At 38.5% G+C, this 20,431-nt stretch overlaps 1 protein-coding gene across 2 annotated transcripts in view; it reads left to right on the plus strand.

Annotated features, from left to right (window-relative positions):
• LOC103495086 (ATP-dependent DNA helicase homolog RECG, chloroplastic) overlaps positions 1 to 20,431 on the plus strand; it is a 52,576-nt gene that overhangs the window by 15,567 nt on the left and 16,578 nt on the right. For both annotated transcript variants that reach the window (XM_008456544.3, XM_051090628.1), the window contains exons 6-8: positions 12,659 to 12,740; positions 16,566 to 16,655; positions 16,982 to 17,215. In XM_008456544.3, the coding sequence (XP_008454766.1) occupies positions 12,659 to 12,740; positions 16,566 to 16,655; positions 16,982 to 17,215 (406 nt within the window). The remainder of the gene's footprint in view (positions 1 to 12,658; positions 12,741 to 16,565; positions 16,656 to 16,981; positions 17,216 to 20,431) is intronic.

Genomic DNA, 20,431 nt, shown 5'->3' on the forward strand with positions numbered 1-20,431 from the left:
AAGAGAATCATGCAAAACTTCTTTTGGGGAGGTCATGCCGGTAGTAAAATCAACCACCTTGTTAGTTGGAACAAGGTTTCATCTCCTCCAAAAGATAAGGGTCTTGGCCTAGGAGGGATTAAAATTCATAACACTGCTTTGCTTGCTAAATGGGGTTGGAGATACTCGAAAGAAGAGTCAGCTCTTTGGAGGCAAGTAATTAGAAGCATTAACGGTAAGGAGGCTTTTGATTGTTTCACTAAAGGGAAGTCTGGTAATAGCCTAAGAAGCCCTTGGGTCAACATTGCTAGAGTTTGGAGGTCGGTTGACTCATTAACATCATTTAATCTTGGTAACGGTCTTAGAATCAGTTTTTGGACAGATCCTTGGGTTGGTAACACCCCCACCAAGGAGCAGTTTTCTAGGCTCTTTAGAGTTGCTCTTTTGCCCACCGGTTCAATAGCAGCACATTGGGATCATGATACTTCATCTTGGTCATTGGCCTTTAGAAGAAGTTTGAAAGATGAAGAAATTGCAGAATTTCAATCACTTCTGTCCCTCCTCTTAGCTGAAAAAGTGGTTAACTTTAATGACTTTAGATCATGGTCCATTGAATCCCATGGACGGTTTTCTGTTAAGTCTCTTTCGGCTCACCTAAAAACTACCTCCCCGATGGATAAGCATCTTTTTTTAGCAATTTGGAAATCAGGCAGCTCTCGGAGAATTAATATTTTGATTTGGATTATGGTCTTCAGGTCCCTCAATAGTTCAGAAATTTTTCAAAAGAAATCCCCCAATAAATGTGTCTCTCCTTCGATCTGTCTTCTTTGCTTGAAGGCTAGCGAAAACCTTCATCACATTTTCTTGTATTGTCCAATCTCCTCCTTTGGCTTGGGAAGGATTTTCTCCTTGTTCAATTTAGTTTGGAATTTCGATAGTTCACTAAGCTCTAGTGTGGTTCAGTTGCTGCCGGGTCCAAATTTACCCAAAACACCTTGCATTATATGGAAAAATTTGTCTAAAGCTTTACTCATAGAATTATGGTTCGAGCAAAATCAACGTATCTTCCATGATAAAGCAAGACAAAGGACAGAAATTATGCATGTAGTAGATCTTAATGCTGCAGCTTGGTGTTCCTTAGAAAAGGAGTTCGTTAATTATTCCACTCAAGATATTTGCCTCAATTGGAATGTTTTTCTCAATCAAGACTAATCGTTGCTGCACTAGATCCACTGCATTGCAGATTTCACAGTTTGAAGGCTTGAAGTTTTGAAAGATCAGTCTTTCTTAAGTTTCTAACTTTGAGATTGTTTTATTGGGTCGTTTTATGCTTTTTCTGGTCATGTTTTTCTGTTTTTCTGGACCCTTGTAATAGGCTTGACGTTATTATTATTGTTCCTCTGTCGGTTTTTTACCTTTATGTTTATTTGGGATATGATGCTTGGTGGGAAGGGGGTGTCAACCTAGTTGAGATATTCGGGTGCACCTCTGGATCCCCCTAAGCCTCCTTCGATTACAACTTCTTTATTGCTCTCTTTGTATAACTCTCTTGTACTTTGAGTTCTTATAATTAATACAGAAAGGTAGGCCTTTGTCATGCATTCTGAGTTCCCCTTGGTTGGATTGCTTCGGAGGAGGGGAGTGGTGAAGCGGGTCCCAAGATTACTTTATTGACTTGACTGGAATTCATTCAAAAAGAGTAAATGGTGGGTCTTACACCTGATACCTTCTTTTGGGAGGTAGGTTATGTAGGCGGCGTACAACTGTTCATAGGTTGTGCTCCGAATGGCCAAAAAATCTCTGACTAGTATGCCTGATATTGCCATAAAAGCTTCTTTTTCCAGGCCAAACTAAAGGTGAGAAGTGACTTCGCTTGAGTTGGTGTTCACAAAGAGGATTCCGTTTCAAAAAAAATTTATACATTAAACAATGAAAATGTTTATTTGTCGTTCTGTTGAAAGAATTATAGGGTTGCTTGCTTCTATTGAACGACATTTGGGGAAAATGTAATTATTTGAGAATTGTACTAAAATAAATAATTAGAGAATGAGATGTTAGTCCATGTGATTGAGCATAACGTAAATAATTAGAGAATTATAGGGTTGCATGCTTCTATTTAACTACATTCTATGGATTAGCTTTAGCTGCCCCTGTATGCCCGCCGAAGTTCTGTTTGTTTTAGTAAGGGTGAAAATCTCAGAACCTTCGAAACTTCCACAACTTGACTCTTGATCGTTGGAGGCCGGACTTTCACAGTTCGACCCCAAAACCATGCAGAATACTAAGCCTGGATTCAAGCGCCTAATTCTTACCATCCTCCTCTTTCCTCTTAGGTCTTCCATTTCTCTGGAAATCCGTTGAAATCTACCGTGTGCCACTTCCATTCAAGGACATTGATGCCCTCTCCTCTCCTATAGAATTGTCGCCATTGCAATTTCCCTGTACTTTTCAGGTTATATTTTTTGGATTTGATTTCATGGCCTCTAGAGCCGAGCATCTAAAATCGTCTATCCTCGATGAGATGACTAAACTTTCTTCTAAATCCTCACTTTGTGGCAGTTGCAGCAACAACTATGCTGTCTCTGTAGTTATAGAACGGGGTTTTGATTGCTCACAGATGCGCACTGACACATTCTCATGTTCTTGTTGGTGTGGAGCTCTTAGTGCTTTTGATGTTGCTGCTTCTTTGGAAAATGGGCTTCGAAGTGTCGATGATTTCTTGGGGGTTGCTCTGGGAGGTTGTTCGAAGCCAGCTTCTGGTGGGAGAGTTTATAGCGTAGTGGTTATGAACAAGGGCGAGAATGTGGAGGCTACCATCGGAAAATATCATCATGGTTGGATTGTTGGGAGGGTTTCAGTGGCGGAAACCATAGAAAAAGTAGCAGAATTTTTTGTTAAGTTGTTTGGTAATGGTGGAATGGAGGATGGGTTAATTCTTGGGGAGTTTGTGCCTGTTGGTGCTGATGGAAAGATTTTTCTTTCTTTTAATTTGTTGAATGCAGATCCAGATGATTGGACATATGACTAGGATTTTCAAAAAGTAAATGAGGTTATATGGAAACCTTTAATTGAGGAATTAGCACCTATAGCAAATGTCTCAGTTGAGAGTCAGGTTTTATATCATATGCCAACCTCCTCCTTTTCGTACTGTCCAACAAGCAGGAAAGCTACATCTTCAATAGTAAAGATCTTCCCTTTTTTGTGAATTCAAGTGAGTGGCATTTGGATACTTCAATTGCAGCAGGCGGGAGGTGAAAGATATTGCATTTTGTGGTATATACACCATCAGCAAGGGAGTGCCCTCTTCTTTTACAGCGAATTCGATTGATGACTTCTTCCACCGCCGGCTCTAGAGTATCTTTTAACATATCTTCGTTGTTCCACATCTCGTCGTCCACTACTAATAAACGAAGTTCCTGACTCTTGCAACGATGACCGATCGAATACTTCTCATCACAACAATAGCACAGCCCTTTTGCGTGCCATGCTTGCAACCTAGTGTAGATAGACGTTTGATGGGAACACCTTTTTGTATAGTATCTTCACAAAATTAGGAGGTGGGGACCATCTGTGTTGGGGATGGTGGATTTAGAAAATTATTTTGGGGGGTGAATATTTTGGAAGCTCTTGAGGCTTATGGGAGGGAAGAGGCAGCTCTTGAATTCTGCCATTGTTTTTGTTTTATCTTTTCTTTTTTGTTCTTGATTATGTTTCGCTCTTAACCCACTGCTGTTTGGAGACTATATTGTATTATCTGGATCTTTCTTTTGAATCTAATTAGTGTTTTGGAAGGCGTGCGTAGGCACAAGGCCAATTGAGGAAGGTGCGCGCCTTCCACAAAGTGCCGAGGCGTGCTTAAGCAAGCCTATTAGGGTTTTCTTTCCTTCATTTTTTTTACAAATCCATTAAAATGCTGTAGTTTAATATATAATAAAAATATTTATATTCTTTTAACCTAATTCAAAATAAAGTGGGCAGTGGCTTCATCTACAAGGAAAAAAAGGTGCGACGCTCTCACTACTCTTCTTCTTGTTCACCTTCTCGGCTTCTCCTTCTTCTTTTCCTTTTTCTTTTTAAACAAGAGGAAAGAATCGAACACCTCGTCATCTCCTCCTTTTCTTCTTTTTCTTCTTCAACAGGCACCTCTTTTGAAGACTGTTTTTTGAAGTCTCTGTTTGAAAACAAATTAAACAGAACACTCTTTAATACAGCTTCTCCTTATCCTTCTTCTTCTTCTTCTTCAACAAAAAGAAAAAAAAAAATCCTCCTTGGCTCAATTTTTTGAAGTCTCTATTCTTTGAGTTTCTTCAAAAAATAGAGAAGACGGGTAAAAAACAGCAACAATTTAAGGCTTCATTTTCATCTCTTCTTGCTGAAAATTCTTCAAAACAGTAGCGTTCCAACTTCCAATTTCAATCTTCATCAAATTTTTGGTATGTACCAAGTTTACTCCTAACTTTTCTGCTTTGTGATCAATTTCTTAAGTTAGTTTCTAATTAGTTTAATTTTTTAAATAATTGGATGGCCGAGGACAGTTTAATAAAAGATCCAACATGGAAATATGCTCAATTGCATAATGAGCAAGTTTTTTTTTTTTTAATATCCGTGAGTGTCTGGGCTAACTTACGCGCACGTTGACTAATCTGTAAGACCTCCTATTATTAATGTATATAAGAGGAGGGGTAAGAAAGGAAAATTACAGGACAGCAAGGAGGAAAGAGAGGATGTAAATGAAATAGTGGATTAGTGGAGCAGCAAGTGGGCCCTACAAGATCATGTTGTTTGTCCTATTCGGCCAAATGTCTTATAAATAGCAAGGGGAGGGTAGCATTCTAGGTATGAGTGATTTGTGAAGAATGTTTTGAGTAAAAAGAGAGATTGGCGGCTGGGGAACCCTACCTTAGCCTAGGGGAATAGGTCGGTTAGTTCTTTTCTATTCTCCTTGCTTTATTTCATAGTTATTTCTATCATATATCATGTATCTACTGTTTTTGGCAATATAAATATATAAACACAGAGTGCTGCCTCTGTTTTTGCCCTTGAGTTAGTAAAAGAATACAAGAAAGAAGTGAGAATCCTCACAATTGGTATCAGAGCTTTGTCAAACTGGGAGTGATTACAAGACTGATGGCACAACGACAAATGGAAGAAAGGCTGGAGGGAACGGAAAAAGAGGTGTTGAGCCTAAAAGAAATGATGCTGGAGATGAAGAAGAGTATGGACAGATTGGCCGATGAGTTGAGGGACCAGTCTTATAAGAAAAAAGAAGAATCTGGCACATCCGACGGGTCCATTATGAAAATGAAAGGAAAAATGGAAGAGACAGATGTGACTGGAGAAATACATACTCACCAGACCGATCGAAGCAAATATAAGAAGCTGGAAATGCCCATGTTTCTGGGAGAAAATCCAGAATCTTGGGTTTACAGGGCAGAGCACTTTTTTGAGATCAACAATTTACCAGAAGCAGAAAAAGTCAAGGTGGCAGTGGTGAGCTTTGGACAAGATGAAGTGGACTGGTATAGGTGGAGCCACAATAGGAGAAAGGTGGAATCGTGGGAAGATCTGAAGACCAGAATGTTTGAATTCTTCAGGGATACTGGACAGAAAAGCTTGGGGGCTAGGCTAATACGCATTCAACAAGAAGGCTCCTACAGTGATTATGTTAAGAAGTTTGTGAACTATTCGGCACCTCTCCCACACATGGCTGAAAGCGTGCTCCGTGATGCCTTCTTAACTGGCTTAGAACCTGCACTTCAAGCTGAAGTGATGAGTCGACACCCTCAAACATTAGAAGATTGCATGTTGGCAGCCCAGTTGGTGAATGACCGTAACTTAGCACTCAAATTGGCACAAGCAGAGATGGGTATTATCGAACCAAAAAGAAGCGATTCAGTTGGCAATAAGGTGCAATGGAACAACGAAAAAGGGATGATGAGGAAAAATGAGTTCCAAATGAAGCAAATAACTATACCCCTCAAGGGAAGTTATCAAAAAGGAGAGCCCCCCGTTAAAAGACTGTCTGATGCTGAATTTAGAGCTCGTTTAGACAAGGGTCTCTGTTTTAGGTGTAATGAGAAATATTTTCATGGACATCGTTGCAAAATCAAAGAAAAAAGGGAGCTCATGCTTTTTATCTTGAATGAAGAAGAAAGCACCGAGGAAGGGGAAAGTTCAAAGACACCAAACACAGTACCAGTAGAGATCAATCAGTTGGAAGAGCCAGAAGAAACTATGATCGAATACCGGGCCATCACCAGTTTGACAACTAAGGGAACTATGAAGCTGAGAGGAATAGTCAAAGGAAAAGAGGTTATTGTATTGATTGACAGTGGGGCCACCCACAATTTCATTCATCATGAGCTGGTCAAGGAAAGGAAAATCCCCATCAATAGAAATACTCAGTTTGGGATTACTATTGGCGATGGCACAAGTTGTAAAGGAGAAGGCATTTGTAGCAAAGTGGAAATCCAGCTTGAAGGGCTAAGAGTAGTAACTGATCTGTTGGTTGTAGGATTGGGAACAATAGACGTGGTGCTGGGAATGCAATGGTTGGATACAACAGGCACCATGAAGATTCATTGGCCATCGTTGACAATGGTCTTTTGGAAAGAAGGGAATAAGGTGGTTTTAAAAGGCGACCCGGCTTTGGTAAGGGCAGAATGTTCACTCAAGACCCTAGAGAAAACATGGGAAGCGGAAGATCAAGGTTTTTTGCTGGATTGGCAAAGATATGAGGTCGAAAATGAGGATGCTGATAGCAAAAATACAAGCCAAACAGGAGATGAAGAGGGATTACCAATAATCCAATACTTACTCCATCAATACTCTGAAGTGTTTAACAGTCCGACCACTCTACCACCCAAGAGAATCATCGATCACCGCATACTCACTCTACCGGGGCAGAAGCCAATCAATGTCCGACCGTATAAGTACGGCCATCAACAGAAAGAAGAGATAGAAAAGCTAGTCATTGAAATGCTGCAGACCGGAATCATTAGACCAAGTCACAGCCCCTTCTCAAGTCCCGTGTTATTAGTCAAGAAAAAAGATGGGGGCTGGAGGTTTTGCGTCGATTACAGGAAGCTTAATAAGATTACAATAGCAGATAAGTTTCCCATCCCGGTTATTGAAGAACTCTTGGACGAGTTACATGGGGCCACGGTGTTTTCCAAATTGGATTTAAAGTCAGGTTACCATCAAATACGAATGAAAGAAGAAGATATCGAGAAGACTGCGTTTAGGACGCATGAAGGCCATTACGAATTCGTGGTTATGCCATTTGGTCTGACCAACGCACCTGCCACTTTTCAATCCCTAATGAATCAGGTATTTAAGCCTTTTCTCCGACGTTGTGTTTTGGTTTTCTTTGATGATATACTAGTCTATAGTTCGGACATAACCGAACATGAAAAACACTTAGGAATGGTGTTTGCAACACTAAGAGACAACCAGTTGTATGCTAATCGCAAGAAATGCGTTTTCGCTCACTCACAAATACATTACTTAGGCCATGTTATTTCAAAACATGGAGTAGAGGCAGATCAGGATAAAGTAAAGTGTATGCTACAGTGGCCGAAACCCAAAGATGTGACAGGTCTAAGGGGTTTTTTGGGGCTGACGGGCTACTATAGGCGTTTTGTCAAAAGTTATGGTGAGATTGCAGCACCCCTGACTAAACTACTGCAGAAGAACGCTTTCAAATGGGATGAGAATGCCACCCTTGCATTTGAAAGTCTGAAATCTGCAATGTCTACCATACCAGTACTGGCATTACCCGATTGGTCTTTGCCTTTTATGATAGAAACGGATGCATCAGGAAGTGGATTGGGAGCAGTACTATCCCAGAACAGCCATCCCATAGCATTCTTCAGTCAGAAATTGTCTACAAGGGCTCAAGCCAAGTCCATTTACGAGAGAGAATTGATGGCTGTAGTATTATCCGTGCAAAAGTGGCGGCATTATCTTTTAGGAAGGAGATTCACCATTATGTCAGACCAAAAAGCTCTAAAGTTTTTATTGGAACAGAGAGAGGTACAACCACAATTCCAAAAGTGGTTAACCAAGTTATTGGGATATGACTTTGAAATTCTGTACCAACCGGGACTTCAAAATAAGGCAGCAGATGCACTTTCAAGGATGGATCATTCAATCGAATTGAAGGCGTTGTCAACAACAGGGATGGTAGACATGGAAGTAGTTACAAAGGAAGTCGAGAAAGATGAAGAACTTCAACTCCTAATCCAACAGTTGCAGAATAACCCAGCATTGGAGGGAAAATACTCTTTAACAAATGGCACGCTCATGTATAAAGGAAGGGTGGTGCTGTCCAAATCATCTTCCCTTATACCCAGCCTTCTACACACCTTCCATGATTCGATTTTGGGGGGCCATTCAGGATTCTTGAGGACTTACAAGCGAATGAGTGGTGAGCTGTTTTGGAAAGGAATGAAAGAAGACATCAAGAAGTATGTTGAACAGTGCGAAATCTGCCAAAGAAATAAGAGTGAAGCAACCAAACCGGCAGGGGTTTTACAACCATTACCCATACCAGACCGAATATTGGAAGATTGGACTATGGACTTCATAGAAGGATTGCCTAAAGCTGGAGGTATGAACGTGATTATGGTGGTTGTAGACCGGCTGAGTAAATATGCTTACTTTGTCACCATGAAGCATCCGTTTTCAGCAAAGCAAGTTGCCATGGAATTCATTGATAAGATAGTTCGAAGACACGGCATCCCTAAGTCAATTATATCAGATAGGGACAAAATATTTGTAAGCAATTTTTGGAAAGAACTATTTTATGCCATGGACACCATCCTTAAACGAAGCACTGCCTTTCATCCTCAAACGGATGGCCAAACAGAACGGGTCAATCAATGTTTAGAAACCTACCTAAGGTGCTTTTGTAACGAGCAACCAAACAAATGGCATCAGTTCATTCCATGGGCTGAATTATGGTACAACACCACATTCCATTCATCAACACGCACAACTCCTTTTCAGACTGTGTATGGTAGACCCCCACCACCCCTGATATCCTATGGAGATAAGAAGACACCTAATGATGAAGTTGAAACATTGCTGAAAGAAAGAGATTTGGCTATCAGTGCGCTCAAGGAAAACCTCACGATCGCTCAAAACAGAATGAAGAAGTTTGCGGACTCAAAGAGGAGAGAACTTAAGTTTAAAGTAGGAGATGAAGTCTATCTGAAGTTAAGACCCTACCGGCAGCGCTCCTTAGCAAGAAAGAGGGCAGAAAAGCTAGCTCCTAAATATTATGGCCCATATCGCATCACTGAGACCATAGGAGAAGTGGCATACCGACTTGATTTACCACCCGAAGCATCAATTCATAATGTTTTCCACATATCACAGCTCAAACTGAAACTAGGCAACCAACACAACGTCCAAATCCAACCACCACAGCTCACAGCAGAGTTCGAACTACAACTTTGGCCGGAGACAATCTTAGGCATACGTTGGAGTCCTGAATTGGGAGCCAATGAATGGCTGGTAAAATGGAAAGGACTGCCAGACAGTGAAGCCACCTGGGAGTCCGTTTACTCAATGAATCAACAGTTTCCTTCATTCCACCTTGAGGACAAGGTGATTTTGGAACCCCGGGGTATTGTAAGACCTCCTATTATTAATGTATATAAGAGGAGGGGTAAGAAAGGAAAATTACAGGACAGCAAGGAGGAAAGAGAGGATGTAAATGAAATAGTGGATTAGTGGAGCAGCAAGTGGGCCCTACAAGATCATGTTGTTTGTCCTATTCGGCCAAATGTCTTATAAATAGCAAGGGGAGGGTAGCATTCTAGGTATGAGTGATTTGTGAAGAATGTTTTGAGTAAAAAGAGAGATTGGCGGCTGGGGAACCCTACCTTAGCCTAGGGGAATAGGTCGGTTAGTTCTTTTCTATTCTCCTTGCTTTATTTCATAGTTATTTCTATCATATATCATGTATCTACTGTTTTTGGCAATATAAATATATAAACACAGAGTGCTGCCTCTGTTTTTGCCCTTGAGTTAGTAAAAGAATACAAGAAAGAAGTGAGAATCCTCACATAATCTCATGGGACAACTTTCTTGACCCTGAGTAGGTGGCCACCATGGGATTGAATCCATGACCTCTTAGTTAGTTACTGAGACTGTGTCTCTCTTTTTACCACTGGACCAACCCATGATGGTTAAATGAGCAAGTTGTTAAAGGAGGAGTTTATAGAATGAAACAACACATTGTCGTTGGTTATAGAAAGGCCACTGCTTGAGAAAGTGCACTGAGCATGTAAAGGAAGAAATTAAAGCCTACATGTCTAGATAAAAAGGAGATTAAAGAGCAAAGAAATTTGATTGTTGATATTGACGCTGACGCTTATGGTATCAACGGTGAAGATGCAGATGAAGTTTGTGTATGTAACTTGAATAAAAGAGTGGTATTGGCTTCAAAGAAGCCAAGGCAAAAGGGTTCAAATGGATGTCTATTTAAAAGTCCTAAAGGCACCATGATCATTGAGTGTATCGATGCTTCATCTTATATGAAGAATTGAAAGAAAATGTTTGAGTTGCTCGACAATTTCATACAAGTTGTTATTGCTAGTGCCTCAATAAATGTTATGGCAATTAAGAAAGAATGCGAAGTACCATCACTTTCTTAAATTTGTTAGTCTTATGCTTACACATTTAAGCCTTTACTCTGTTAATAGGGAGTTTGTTAGAAGCAAAATGGCTGTAATTAATTTTGTCTCCATATGCCACTTATTGTTTAGATTTGATGTTGGAGGATATATACAAGATCCCACGTAATTGCAAAACATTAAAAAGAGGCATGGATGATAGCAATTTCATTTATGTTTGTCCAGGATTGTTGAACATGATGAAAAGGTTCACTAATAGGAGTTAGTTAGAGCTAAGACTCGATTTTCTACAGCTTGCATAACATTATGAAGTTTACATTACCAGAAAAATAATTTGAGAAAGATGTTTACTTCGGTTGAACATAATTAGCAAATGGCGCAAAGAACAACAAAGAAAACAGGTTGCTCCAACAATTTTGTTCACAACTTTTTGGAATACCATCGTGTTTACTCTGAAAGTATCTTGCCCTTTAGTGCGAGTACTTAGGTTGGTTGATGGTGAAAAGAAGCCTCCTATGGGATACATTTAGAAGGCTATGGATAGAGCTAAGGAAGCCATTGCCAAATCCTTTGATGGTAAGGAAGAAAGTACAAAGCCATTTTTACAATAATTGATCGAGGATGGGAGCTTCAATTGCACCGTCCTTTGCATGCAACGGGATATCATCTAAACGCAGAATTCTATTACTTAAATCCAAATATTCAAACTAATGATGAAATTGTCAATGGGTTGTATGTGTGCATAACAAAGATGGTTACTTCCTTAGACATTCAAGATAAGATACTTGAAGAGCTAACCAAATACAAGAAAGCTGAAGGACTATTTGGACAGACTTTAGCAATTAGACAGCGGGACAAAATATCTTTAGGTAAACTTCAAGTCTTTGATTTGATTAAACATTGAATAACATCGAAAGCTACTAAATATACTTTTGATCTACAGTTGAATGGTGGGATGATTTCGGACAATCAATTCCCAACTTGCAAAAGTTTGTTGTGAGAATTTTAGGTCTCACTTGTAGTGCCTTGGGATGTGAGTGTAATTGGTGCGTTTTTGAAAAGATTATGTATCTTATGTTACTTGTAGTGCATGTAATCAAGCCGAACAATAAAACCTTTGTTATATACTTGCAGCTTCATAGCAAGAAAATGAATAGACTTGCTCAAAGTCGACTAAATGATTTAGTCATCATAAAATATAATGGAGCATTGAAGCGTCAATATAATATTCAGGACATCGTTCACCCCATCTCTTTAAAAGAGATGGATGATAGTAATGAATGGTTGCTTGGAAGAATGAACGACAAATCAGAGGAGGACAATAATTTTGTTTTTGATGACGGTTCTTTAACATGGGTTGATGTTTCAAGAGCCACTAGAGCAAAAAAACCTGGCTAATAATCTAGAGCTGGTTCCTCTAGGACTAAAGCTTCATGTTCGTCTTCATCTTCCACACAACTATCGTCCCTGCTCACCCCCACACCAGTTAATTTGGATGACTCTGAGATGGACAAAGAAGATATAGATGGTTATAGGTCAAATGGTGGAGAGAATGAAGATGAAGACCTATTTAGTGAAGATGACTTCGATCTTTACGATTTTAGAATTGTAGTTGTGATTGTTTTTGTGTCATTTCACTTAACTTTGTGTTGAATGACTAATATTTAACTCTTATACATCGTTTATGTGTTTGTACAAGTCTCATTTCTATCCGTCTATGTTTTGGTTGAGCAAATAAAAATGTATTTAGTACATGTATATATATATTTTTAATCTTTTTATATAGTGTGCCTCATGGAACAAAGCCCACACCTTTTTGTGCGCCTTGCACCTAGGCTCTAGAGGGCCATTGCGCCTTAGTGTGCCTTGGGCATTTTAAGACACTGAATCTAATATCAACATCAGATCAGTTTGTCTCTATTATTGTCCTTGGGTATTTTCTGAGTGCAGGGACCTAAATGCCTAACAGTTTACTACTGATTAATTGATTTCAACTTCTTTTTTCATGCCTTAATTTTTTTCATGTTTTCATGCAGAGGCATAGATGCATTGCCTATCAATGTAGATCCCATTCCAGAAGACATAACTCAGGGCTTTGGGCTGTTGCGTCTTCGTGATGTAAGTTCACTGGAAAATGGGGGAGGTTTGAGAGAAAATACTGAATATTTCAACTACCTAGCCCATTCATATTTGGAGCCGTAAACTAGCATCTAAATTAAAATAAAAGAGGAATTAAAGGAAAGATGGAATCTTCATGGACAAATTTGTCCTTCAAACTTTTTGTTATCTATTTTTGTACAGACTCAAGGGTGGTTTAAATACTTTTACTTGTCTTTTACGATTAGTCCTAATGACCTTTTGTGAATCTTCCTACATAAAGAGAATTCTTTTTATAGATTCTTTTTGATGCTATAGTTAACATGGTCATGTATTGATAAATATTCCCCTTGCATCTATCACTATAGCTATTCCACCCTTTAGTTTTTTTTTCCGATTTGTCATATTGGGGGTTCATATCATCAATGAAATTTGTTGCTCAATTTGGGGTCTGTGTCTTAATTGAAGTGCTTTTATTTTGTTGATATCTGAATATTTTTCTTTTTGCTTAAGATCTATTGTTTTCGGTAATAGTCTCTTATCATTTCATCAATGAAAAGTTTGGTTTCCATTTTAAAATGAGATGGTTTCTTATTCATAAAAAAGAAAAAAAGATCTTTTGATGGGTGGTTTTTAATGGGTCCGAATAACTAATTTATTATGTTAGTATATATTGGAAATAAGGGGCTTTGTTGATAGTTTATAGCCTCGAGGATATTTTAGTATTTTACTTTACCCTAAATTTATTTCCTTTTTGTATTAGGGCTTGCTAGAGCCTATAAACTTGTCTTCTCTTGTAAAGGAGATTCTCTATTGTGGTTTTTTTCCCCCTGTTCTACGGTTTTCAACATTAACCTTGTGTTTTCTTTTCTACTGTTTACCATGGTATCAAAGCATGATGACGAAACCCTAGCCACCATTGGCGAAAACCAAACGGTGCAAGATACCTTTAGTTTTGCACCAATTTTGCTTTAACCACAGTTGCTGCCATCGCCGCTGCCGTTGGAGCCTTCGATTTTTTCGTTGTTGTCACTGCCACTGCCTGTTGATCATTATCTTCAATCCTTGCATATTTGTTGAATTCTAGCGTTGCCATATTCCTTTGATGCAAACCCTAGCCAAAACATACACCGTGAAATCGAGATTAGTGAATTGTTAGCCTACCAAAAAGGTCAATTCCCTTTCGTGGCAACAAGCTTCTTGCACCAACTGGAGCATCAAGATTTGGTTGGTTTATCCTTGGTAATGGTACAAGAATAGTTGGCTAATCTTGAGACAAATTCTCGGCAACAAATCACTGCTCTTAGGGGAGCCCTAGGTGCTTCCACAAACCTAAATTCCAATACAGTAAATATTGACATTCCTTTTGGTTTACACATGTATCCAAAGAATCCGAAACCTCTTTTCCTACTTTAACCACAGCAAACTATTTGTCTGGCCTGTGGGAAATTTCATATGGTTAATTGTGTGAGAAAAGTTGAACGATCAGAATTATTTCTCTTGGTCTCGGTCATTAAAATGGTCCTTAAGGGGCATTGCAAATTTCGATATCTAATTGATGAGATACCAAGACCTAGATTACGGGATCGTCAAAAGTGAATTTTGAAGGGGGAAGACTCCCTGCTTCGATCTTTGCTGATTATATTCTAAAAAAGAATGTGTCTTTACACTCTGTGTAAACAGACTCATGAGTGAAAATAGGGGACGATGGATATTACTTCATACTTTAACAAATTGTCCCTAATCCTCTTGTATTTTGAGCTCTACCTCATTTTTTTTTATAATAAATGAGATTTGTTTCCTTTTCAAAAAAGAAAAAGGAAATTGTCCCTGATCAACTTCAGAAAAAAATTGTATGTTGTGACAATGGAGAGACCTCAGAACTCTTTTCCCTGTTCTACAATTGACACTGCCCGACACAATAGAGGACTCTATCTCCCTGGCGATGATGCTTCCACTAGGAATTGTTATTGGACTACTTTGTTGTCTTCTTATATTTGAACTTCAGAAGAAGATTGTATGTTGTGACATTTTCCTCGTGGTTACCCGAATTTTGAATATATGAAATATTTATTTATTCATTTATTGAATAAAGATGTCTATTCTCTAGCCTGTAATGTGTACATTTGTGCAAAACAACATGGAGTCGTCTTTTCGTCTCAATCTTATAAACCTTCTCAACCCCTCATCCTTATTCATAGTGATGTTTGGTGTCAATCAATATTACCACCTCTTTGGGGAAACGATTGTTTGTGGCCTTTATTGATGATTGTACTTGTCTTCCAATGGTTTTTCTCCTTAGTCATAAATTTGAGATTTCATCAATAACTCAACAATTTTACTACTATTGAGGCTTAGTTCAACACCAAAATTGCTATTCTTTGTGGTGATAATGGTCATGAGTTCCTTAATAATACCCTTTGTGACTTCTGTTCTAAAGGCATTGTCTACCAATGCTTGTCTGCATATACGCGTGAACAGAATGAGGTAGCTGAAAAAAAAGATTGTCACCTCCTCGGGGTTGATTGGTGTCTCATGCTGTCTACTTCACTTCCATTGTATTTATAGAGGGATGCAGTTCTCACTGCTGCTCATCTTATTAATTGAATGCATTCCCGTGTCCTCCTCCAAACTTTTCTTGAATGCCTCAAGGAATCATGCCCTACTGTGCGACTAATTCCTTGTTTCCTCTGGGTTTTTGGGTGTACTGCCTTAGTTCATAGTCATGGCTCTAACCAAACTAAGTTTATCCCTCGTGCGAAGAAATGTTTCTTCGTTGGGTATCCCCCTCATCAGTGGGGTTATAAATGCTTCCTCCATTCTTCCTGAAAATACTTCTTCTCCATGGTTGTAACATTTCTTAAGGATAGTTTATTGATTGTTTATAGCCCCAAGGATATTTTAATATTTTACTTTACCCTAATTTTATTTCCTTTTTTATATTAAGGCTTGCGCCCATAAAGTTGTCTCCTCTTGTAGTTCTCATTGTGTGTGAAAATAATAAAAGAGACTCCATCATGGTTTTTTCTCCCTATTCTAGGGATTTTCTACTTAAACCTTGTGTTCTCTTATCTATCGTCTAATAGTATACAGTATAGTATTTCCTAACTGAGCATTTCTCAAGTAGTTAGAGAATGATATCCTACCCACTCTCAAAGGCCAGTTGACATATATCAAATATGCCACAAACTAATAGTAAATTTAACTGGAGCTAGAACAATTTACAACGGTAGAGTTGTATGCCCAACCTTGTTAAAAGCATGTGAAGCCCATTAAAATATCTCAACACCACACATCTATTGTAATAGATTTAAATCACAGATTTATAGCAATTAGTCATGGGATGATTATTGAGATATAAATCACGAATAGACAATACCTCAGTAAATCACTGCTTTACTTAGTATTGATAGACCTTGATGTGAATCACGATTGACTACTTCATCAGTTATTTTATGGCTAAAAAAAGAAAGAAAAAGCTACTAGGAATTGGTGGTTGGCTTTTGTAGGGTATTTATGCATTAGCATAGGAAAGAAGATCTACACCTTTTTACATAATGGTGGTGGCGATAAGTAATTTGGATAAGTTAATATGAAATACTTGGAATTTTAAGGCTCTCAATATTTATAATGCTCATTATAATTTGTATTTCTAAAATCTTTGATACAATTACCACTTAGTAGGATCTGGGAACATTTGTGTGCCGTAGAGAATATTTTCAGTTGTATAATATGTGTACATCACATTACTGTGCATGGAAAAGCTATCATTCTTAATTTTATGTGTTTATAATCATTTAATGGCATTCTCCCCTCATTTTGACTTGGGGGAATCTTATAAACCAGGCATATAACGGGATTCATCGGCCAAAGAGTATAAAGGAAGCTGATTTGGCTCGCAAACGTTTTATGTTTGATGAGTTTTTTTACCTGCAGGTAAAGTTACCATTTTAAATCTACTTCAACATTAGTATTCCTTCATCTGTGCGTGCTTGTGGAAGAATTGAATGAAGGAGCTGACAGCTTTCTGAGTATTGTCAAAGTTGTTAAAATAGTGTAAATAGTATAATTGCCTATCCTTCAAGGGTCCCCTGTTATGATTTCAATCAAAAGAAAAAATAAAGGAAAAAGAAAAAGGGGGCGAACATGTTGTCAAATGTCAACAGTTCAGATAATTTTAATGGTTATGTTTGGTTATAATTTGATTTCATTTCTTGTTGACTTGTGGACTTAATACTTGACCACATATTCTGATTTAACAGTTGGCACGCTTGTTCCAAATGCTGGAACGTCTTGGTACAAGAATAGAGAAAGACTGTTTGCTGGACAAGTATCGTCAACCTCATTTAAATGCTGCATATATGAAGGATTGGGCTTGTCTCACCCAAAAGTTCCTTAAAGCCCTTCCGTATTCCCTTACAGTGAGTCAGATGAAAGCTATTGCAGAAATTATATGGGATTTGAAGCGACCAATTCCTATGAATAGGCTTTTGCAGGTTTCTCTCTTTCTTTTTTTCTTGTACGTCATTGTTTTTATGAAAGCAACTTTCATTCAGGAAAAAAAATATACAAGGTCATGCTTTTTTTGTCACACCAGGGCATATTAGAAATTTCTCATTTGTAATTTTGCTTCGTAGTGGAGTTAATTGAGGGACTTTCCAAATCTGAGGGGTATAATGTAATCTTGGTGGTTGTTGACTGTCTAACCAAGTAATAAGTAGGCGCATTTCATTCCGCTTAAGCATCCATTTTGTACAAGAGTTGTGGGTGCTGTTTTTGTACGTGAAATCATATGTTTGCATGGGTGTCCTTGAAGTATAGTGTCGGATCGCAACCGTATTTTTACGAGTCTTTTCTTTGGAAGAGTTAACGCGTTTATTGAGAACCCAACTGAGAAGAAGTACCACCTACCATCCCCAAATGGATGGCCAAACCGAAGTTGTTAACTAAGGGGTGGAAACATATTTGCGATGCTTTGCTATGAACACACCTAGACGGTGGTTTAAATGGCTAGCTTAGCCTGAATTGAGTTATAACATAGCTGTCCATACAGCCATGTTCATGATCCTCTTCGACGCTCTCTATGGTTGGCCACCCTCCTCAATATTACCTTAAACGAAGGGGTCGAGTGTGGTGAATGAAGGGGATCGTTTGATAGATAGGGACGAAATGTTGGGTGTGTTGAAGGCCAATTTGTTGAAAGCCCAGCAGCGAATGGTCAAATATGCCAATGCAAAGCGGCAGGAGGTGCAGTTTGAGGTACATGATTGGGTTTATGTGAAGTTGCGCTCATATCGGCAGTTCTTTGTGAGCCGTTTTAAGCATCCCAAATAGAAAGCCTATCCTACGGAGCAAATAGTAGGTTCTAGAATCAGATTCAAGTCATAAGAGGATCATAATATCTAAAGAGGCTAAAGAAGGCCATAATATCTGATAAAGAAGAAAGGCTGCGGGCTTAGATCAAGGGAAGAGAGAAGTAGTAGGGTAGACCTCATTAAGGATATGGAGGAATGAATGTGCGAATCGAGTTCAAGTTCCATAAATCAGTTCAGAGGTCTTGACTGAAAGGAGGCTTGGCCCTTTTGAAGGGCTTGCTTATCCATCTGGTCTTTCGTGTTTCTATTCTTCGCCAGGTAGTATGCCCAAACATGCCTAATCTTTCCAATCCCCAAGGATTTGACTGCTGATTTATCTATGCAACTGTCTCCTGTAAAGGTTTTGGGTGTTCACAAAGTTGGGGAAGGGGAGGACAGCTTGGAAGTATTGATCCGTTGGGACGGTGGTACACCAGAAAAAGCAACGTGGGAGCGGGCAACTCTCGTTCAAGACCAATTTCCTGAATTCCACCTTGAGGACAAGGCGGCTCTTTGGGGGGTGGGTAATGATACACCCGTAATAGTAAAGGTGTATTCACGAAGGAATAAAAATGGGAAGAAAAAGAGGGACTGAGAGTTCGTTGGTATTTGCATCTGTTGTGGGCTCTTAGGAATGTTGTTTATTAGAGAGGGTTGGGTAGTTTGTTACTCTAATTTCTCGTTTAGTATTTGCATATATAGGTAGCTAGTGTTGTGAGGTAAAGGTATCTTTTTGGCTATTCTGTTTATTGAATTCTCATTAGAGAATTGTGGAGAGATAGGGGAGTTCTCGAATCTTCCACTGATTGATAAATAAATTTGAGGCCAAGGCCTATTTGGAAGATGCTGTGCATACTACAAACCACCTTACACCATAGAGAATTCTGTTCTACTGTGAATCTCCACCTCCACTTGGTAGGAAGAGCTGTTCTAAATTTCAGCTTGTCCAACCCGAGGCCCCATCTCCTTGAGATTTGGAGACTAAATCCCATTCCAAAAGAAGTTCCTTATGGTTCTTTTAATGAAATTAGATATCTTTTCTGGCATGAGGAAAGTGGACATGAAGTAGGTGGGGAGATAGGAGAGCACAGATAAGCAAATAGTAAGCCTTCCTCATCTTGAAAGATTAATCTGCTTCCATTTATCTAGCTTCTTTTGTACTTTATCCAAGACTGGCTACAAAAAGTGAGCACTTTTTTGATATCCTCCCCTAGGGAAACCTAGGTACATCAAAGGGAGTCTTTCTACTTTTCAATTTAATACTAATGCCGTAAAGGAGATTTACTGTACTCGATAACTCCACAAATGGCTGACTTATCCCAATTGATCTTTTACCCAGAACACCATTAAAAAATTTCAAGGTCTTTTTTAAGTTTCCAAGCATAACATCATCAAACTTGCAAAAGATTAAGGTCTCATCTGCATATTGAAGGAGGGGAACATGAATGTTATCCTTTCCAACCCTGAATCCTTCATACAAACCCTCCATGTGTAGATTTGATATGAGACTGCTAAGCATTTCACTAAAAAGAAGGAAAAGGAAGGGGAAGAGAGGACCCTCTTGAGGTTTGAATTCCTTCCATTGATGAATATTGAATACTTAAAGTTCTTAACACAACCCATGATCTAAGAGATCCAACGATCGAAGTTCTTCTGTTTCAAAGCTTTTTCCCAGAAAACCAATCAACTCTATCAAATGCCTTTACAAGCTTTAGTTTGATAATCCGAACTTGCTTTTTTTTTAATCTATAATCCTCCACAACTTCGTTTGCGATAAGTATAGGATCCAGAATTTGGCAGCCATCCAAAACGGCACTTTGAGTGGGAGCTATTGTACTGGGCATAATTGTCTTCGTTCTCTCAGCAAGCAGCTTTGCAATCAATTTGTACAACAAATCCGGAGTCTATTGGGCCAGAAATCTCTTACATTTATTCCATCTTTCTTTTTCTTGATCAAGCAAATAAAGTTCTCGTTTACACACACATTTGGCTTCCCATTTTCATTTCATTGTATAGTTTAGAGAGATTATCCTTGAGGAAATCCCAAAATTTGATAAAGAATTCTACTTAGAATTTGATAAAATATTGCTTATGAACAGTTATAAAATAATTTTTGAAGTGTTTAAATTTTAAAATAATTCATTTTAAGATAACTTTTAAAAAAAAGAGATTATGAAATAAATCATTTTAGAGAAAACACATACAACCAAATTTTATAACAAATGTTTATTTGGTATTTAATGAGGAATTCTTCTCAAATATCTATTTTTCTTCCTCTATTTTTCTATTCTTTTTCGTATCTATTTTTCACTCCCTCGTTCTTTTTGTTTCTTTGATTTTTAAATTTAGATATAGGGG

The sequence above is a fragment of the Cucumis melo genome, chromosome 10 (genome assembly GCF_025177605.1).
Source record: "Cucumis melo cultivar AY chromosome 10, USDA_Cmelo_AY_1.0, whole genome shotgun sequence".
Classification (NCBI taxonomy): Eukaryota; Viridiplantae; Streptophyta; class Magnoliopsida; order Cucurbitales; family Cucurbitaceae; genus Cucumis; species Cucumis melo.